Source organism: Dermacentor silvarum, chromosome 3 (genome assembly GCF_013339745.2).
Source record: "Dermacentor silvarum isolate Dsil-2018 chromosome 3, BIME_Dsil_1.4, whole genome shotgun sequence".
NCBI classification, from domain to species: domain Eukaryota; kingdom Metazoa; phylum Arthropoda; class Arachnida; order Ixodida; family Ixodidae; genus Dermacentor; species Dermacentor silvarum.
Genome location: NC_051156.1, coordinates 21,765,327 through 21,771,326, shown reverse-complemented (window position 1 = coordinate 21,771,326; position 6,000 = coordinate 21,765,327). Strand labels below are relative to the sequence as shown.

The following is a 6,000-nucleotide window of genomic DNA, read 5'->3' as shown; positions in this document are numbered from 1 at the left end:
ACTAATGGAGGAGCAATTAGACCCCAGGCTGCAATGAGAAATCGGTCTCGTGCGTCGCTAAAACGGCGTCGCTCTTGGTGTATTTCTGTGAAGCGCCGGCACCCGCCCGGACTACGACGGGGCTCGGCGGTAACTTCCGCGAAAGCCAGTCTCCTGATTGAGAAGCTGACCGTCACGGAGATGTCACTAATTCTTCCAAGGTGCCAACGTCAGGCATTTCCGTGGAAACAGCTTCGACGTTTGGTTCCCAAGGCTTGAGGGGGCGATCGAGCAACCCGGCGGAACGGCGCTATATGATGGGCGGGATTTTGCGAACGGTCGACGACTGTGAATGGCCGAGAACAACCACAGTGAAATCCCTTGATGAATGAAAAGGGGAAATGAATTGTTAAAAAGCGGGGCTTGAGTGTTGTGTGGACGCTCGGAGATGTAAACGCTAAGACATGCAAAGACGTTAGCATGTAGACGGCTCAAAGAATAATGGAGCCTTTCGTGTAAAATACCATGTGCAGTTGTATACAAAACCTTTTTCTGATCTCTCTGGACCTCTCTTTCTCCCAGAACCTGGCACGGCACCATATATAGAGTCTTCGTGGCCGCTCGGACCCCTCGGACTTCGTAACAGGCAACAAGAAGTTAGAAGTGGTGTGTGGAATCTGGAAAGGAGTAATGGTGCCAACCTTAACGTTCGCAAATGCCATTCTGTGCCTAAAATCGGATATGTTGTCAGTGTTGGAAGTTAACCAAATATCAGTAGGCCGGTTGGCTTTGGGAGCTCACGGTAAAACCACAAATGAGGCAGTGCAAGGTGACATGGGTTGGGCCTCTTTTGAAGTCAGAGAAGCACAGAGCAAAATTAGCTTTGAAGAAAGACTCAGGAACATGGATGAAAATAAATGGGCGGCTAAAGTGCACAAGTATTTGTATCTGAAAAAGCGTGGTTACAGAATACTGGAAGAGGTCAAGAAAGTTGGCAACCAATTACAGGATAATTCAAACTGTAAATAGACAACCAGGAGTCATCAAAAAAGTGACAGATACAGAAACAGTAAATTGGATGCAAAGAAACGGGAAGCAAGAAGGAATCTGTACGATAACACAAAGGGCAGTGCCTTGCCATATGAAGCTCGAGCCGGTGTCCTAAGAACCAAAAGATACCGGAGCAAATATTCGCAACTAGATGAGGTATGTGTATACTGCAGCAAAGATCCGGAGACCACTCAACACATCCTAACAGAATGTGAAGGGATTCTCCCAATGAGAACAGTAGGTAACGTACAACTTCTAGAAGCGCTTGGCTTTAAAATGGACGAAAGCATCAACCGGTCAGCAGTCGAGATAAGCAAGAGAAGTTTAAAGCATTGGTGGAAAAAAAGCAGGGAAGAGATTGATACGACCTGATTTGATCTACTAGTCATATTTAGAGGTATAAGGTAGATATTGACGAAAAAAGATTAATGAAATGCATGCAAAATGCTAGATAAAAATCTGTCAGCCCTTCCACTGGGGTGGAGATGGAAGACCAGCGAAGCTGTACTATGGTGGGAATTACGTATTTCCAATTATGATCGAGTATTAGGATGTGATGGTGTAATTGGTTATTTGAACTATTAAAGAATGATATATATGGAACGAGCCGCACAAGGACGGTGCGGTGCAGTAGTGGTGAAGGAGGAAGAAGTTCCGAATAAACAGAGCTTCGCACGACCGCCATGTCTCCTGTGTTACACTAGTCGACAGGATTTACCGTGCCCTACATCATGACAACATCCAAGAAAGCCATCAACATTCCGAAGTACTCGGGAGCACCCGAGGACGTCTCCTTTGACAAGTGGCTCCGGCTCTTCGAGGTGAAGACTGCAGCCGCTGCATGGACGGAGCGAGACAAGCTGTGCAATTTCTCCGATTACCTTGAAGGTAAGGCCTTCCGATGGTACCTTACCGAGGTTTTTGACACTGACGCATCTTGGGACACCCTCACTCAATGCATGACGCAATGCTTTACAAGCACTGTCGCGGATCCTTTCCGTCAGTTCATTCATTGTCAGCTAAAACCGGGCCAGAGCCTGAAGGACTACTACAATGAAAAAATGTCTCTGGGACGTCTTGCCGACCTAAAGGACGCGCACCTTATATCAGGGCTCATCGACGGCCTTCCCGCCGATATGGAGATTGATCATGCTGGGCTTAACCCGTCTACACCAGCGACGTGGCTTTCAGCTGCGCAACGAGTAGAGTCAACTATGCAGCGATTTAAATCACAGCGCGTTCGACCAGGGCGAAACACGCAGATCAACGCAGCAAGCGGCAGCGCCCCTCAGCGTCCACCTAATACGCGGATACGAGCACCCGCGTCCGAATGCAGACAATGCGCAATGCATGGTTTGCCTCGACAGATACACTGGCATAATGAATGTCCACGACGCGCAAGCATTTCCGCCCTCGCTACCAACCAGGGAAACGAGGAGTGCGACCCAAAGCTCAGTTAATTCAATTTGATCCACTCATTAACGGGTACCCTGTCAGCGCTACTCTTGATACGGGAGCCACGATTACCTGTATCAGCGAAGCAGTGTTGGCGGCTCTTCACCTACAAATAATGAGAGATTCACGCATCAATGTTCAACAAGTTACATCATCTACCAAAACTTTGGGTCGCGTCAATCTAAAGATACAGATCGGAAAAATCACAAAGGAAATTCAGGCAAATGTTCTACAAGGCATGAAGAGCAACCTACTTCTTGGCTTGGACAGTGCCTGCCTCTTTAACGTGTCTCTGGATCTTGATACCCTGAATTTACGCCAAGGGAGTGACATACTCCACCCTCGCCCACAAAACCATTCCACGGCTAACATGGACGCTTGTTTACAGGAAGTTGAAGTCCGTGATTTTGTGCATCTAAATGAAACTCAGAGGATGGCATTGAAGCAGCTTGTCCATAAGTACGAGGACATTTTTTCCAAATCACAGACTGACATTGGGTGCATCACTAGCGAAACGCATCACATTCCTCTCACCAACAATGTTCCCATCCGCAGGGCTCCCTATCGATGCTCAGAAGCCGTATGTCAAAATGGACAGACAAATCAACGACCTTCTCACGCAAGGCGTTATAAGACTGTCTACGTCACCGTACGCTGCGCCGGCACTTCTGGCCGACATAAAAGGAGAAGGACGCACGCGTTTCTGCATAGATTACCGCAAGGTAATAAACGCAGTGACGGTCCCCGACTATCAACCCATCCCTCGCATCGACGACATTCTTGACTCTCCGGGAAATCGACGTACTTCTCGACATTGGACATAACGTCAGGTTACTGGCACGTGAGGATGCATCCAGGAGACATCCCGAAAACGGCCTTTGTCACACGTACCGGTCACTACGAATGGCTTGTCATGCCTTTTGGTCTCCGGAACACGCCAGCTACTTTTGAACGGGCTGTCAAGTCCATCTTGACTAAACAGAATACACGACAATGTCATCGAAGTAGTTCGTGAGGTGTGTCAAATGGTGACACGTTCCCAGACCATTTGAAGCATCTAGATGCGGTTTTAAACGCTTTTAGAAGCGAATGCGTTAAACAGAAATTGAAGAAATGTCAGTTCGCACAAACTTCCATTGAGTACCTGGGACACAGAGTTTCAAATGGCACAGTCACTCCGAAACAAAGCAACGTGGAGGCAATCCTGCGGTTCCCCACGCCATCACGCCCTAAAGAGTTACAGCGTTTTCTCGGCACCGCCAATGTTTACCGTCGGTACATCGCCCGCTTCAGTGAAATTGCTCATTCATTGACACGGCTACTCAACAAGGACGCCACCTGGAACTGGGACCCTGACTGTGAACTGGCTTTCACTCAGCTTAAGAAATGTGTGACGGAAGAACCCGTCCTTGCCATCGACGATGCCACCAAACCTTGTGTGCTCAACTGCGATGCGTCCAACAAAGGTATTGGCGCCGTCTTGAAGCAGGCTGATGATGAAGGTCGAGAGCATCCAGTTGCATACCATTCTCGCGAGCTGCTCAAGCATGAAATCAATTACGCCATCACAGAAATTGAATGTTTAGTAATTATTGATGCCATAGATAAATGCCATTGTTATCTACATGGAAAACCTTTCACTGTGATCACCGATCACGCGGCGTTGCAATGGCTTAAGAACATCAAAAATCCTCGAGGCCGTCTGTTCCGATGGTTCTTAAAGCTCTGCATGTACGACGTAAACATCAAGCATCAAAAGGGCATTAACAACATCGAAGCCGATGCACTGTCTAGAAACCCTATTATTCAGCTCCTATCTGCTGAACAACTGCGAGAGCACCACCACGACAAACCGCCTTGCAAGCATACCATTGAGAATGGAACGACCATAGTGACACGCAGAGGGATACGAAAAGTCTACGTTCCTTTTGCTCTCCGGTCTCCTCTTCTTCGGAAGGCTCACGACGCTTTCGGTCATGTCAGAGTAAAGGAGACGTTGCGACTTCTCTCTCCACAATATTATTGGCCTGACGTCGTCACCGACGTTTCCGAATATGTTTGACACTGCGATATTTGCCAGCGCTGCAAGAAGACGAAAACCAAACGTTTTGGTTCCTTAGAGTCATTACCACCCGCGGAGCAACCATTTGATCTTCTGGCCATGGACACTATCGGAGGTTTTGCCAACTACGGGTCCTCCAAAAGATTCATTCACTTGGCCGTTGACCACGCCGCCCGTTATGTGTGGTCTTTTGCACACAGAAATGAGACCTGCGATGCCTACATTACCTGCCTGAAGAGTATTTTTATTGCTGGAAAGCCTCGGAAGTTCCTTTCCGACCGCGGCACAGGATTCACCGTTGGAAAATTCAATCAATTCCTTAAACATAACAACATTCATCAGCTGTATACAAGCTCACAACGCCCGCAGTGTAATGGCTTAAATGAGCGCACTAATCAGTCCATCGTCACTCTCCTTCACTGCAAGATCAACGACGAACTCTGAAAACCATGGACGCGTCTCCTCTCTGACGTTGTCGACGAGTACAACAAAACACCCCACAAGGTCACGGGCTACCCACCCTGCTTTCTTATGTATGGCACAACATCCTACCCTCAGCTCCTCTCCAACGTTACCGAGAGCCTGCAGGAAGCTCGCGCAAACGCGGTCCGCAATTCCCTGGCATATCACGCGAAGAACAAGCTCATATATGACAAGAAATTTCTTCCCTCATAGCTTCAAGTGGGAGACTGTGTTCTATACGAGACACCCTGGCACCCCAACCGCGGTAAGCTCAGTGCAATAATGGAAGGACCGTATACGATCATGCGCAAAATCTCAGCTGTAAACTACGAGATCGACCGCGGCGTGGCCCCACTCGGTCGCCAGACTGACATCGTACATGTGGGGAGATTAAGACGATATCATCCGCCCCTACACCTACGACTCTCTCGGGGGGAGGGAGAAGCGTGTGACGAGCCGCACAAGGACGGTGCGGTGCAGTAGTGGTGAAGGAAGAAGTTCCGAATAAACATGCAGAGCTTCGCACGACCGCCATGTCTCCTGCGTTACACACACACACACACACACACACACGCACACACATATATATATATATATATATATATATATATATGATCTGGTGGTTTTCATTTATTTAGTGACCCCAGGGACCATGGCCTTATGGTCACTACGGTACATCCCCATAGGGTGTACGGCACAGGTTGGCACGTTCTTCATGAACACATCACCAACGCCGCGCGCGTTCGGTGCGAACGCGGGCAAAACGCCACCGCCGTCGTTAACAGTTGTGCGCGTTGTTTGTGTGACCGCACACAACCACTGTCAAAATGCTGGCAACGTGACGGAACGGCTAAACGCCGTTGTCGACACTGTTAGGGGAGAGGCGGGCGAGAGCCCAGAGAGAGTCGGCGGCACAGGCGGCAGAGGCCGGCAGGGCTGCGCTCATGCGCCGCAGTGGGAGAGCGGGCACGCACACGCGCAGTCTAGGGTGC

The 6,000-nt window shown here is 49.1% G+C and overlaps 1 protein-coding gene across 1 annotated transcript in view; it reads left to right on the top strand.

Moving 5' to 3' along the window:
- The first annotated feature begins 1,760 nt into the window (after positions 1-1,760).
- LOC119444251 (cytochrome P450 3A19-like) overlaps positions 1,761-6,000 on the top strand; it is a 101,936-nt gene continuing 97,696 nt past the window's right edge. Inside the window, exon 1 of the mRNA XM_037708678.2 lies at positions 1,761-1,933. Coding sequence (XP_037564606.1) covers positions 1,761-1,933 — 173 coding nt within the window. The remainder of the gene's footprint in view (positions 1,934-6,000) is intronic.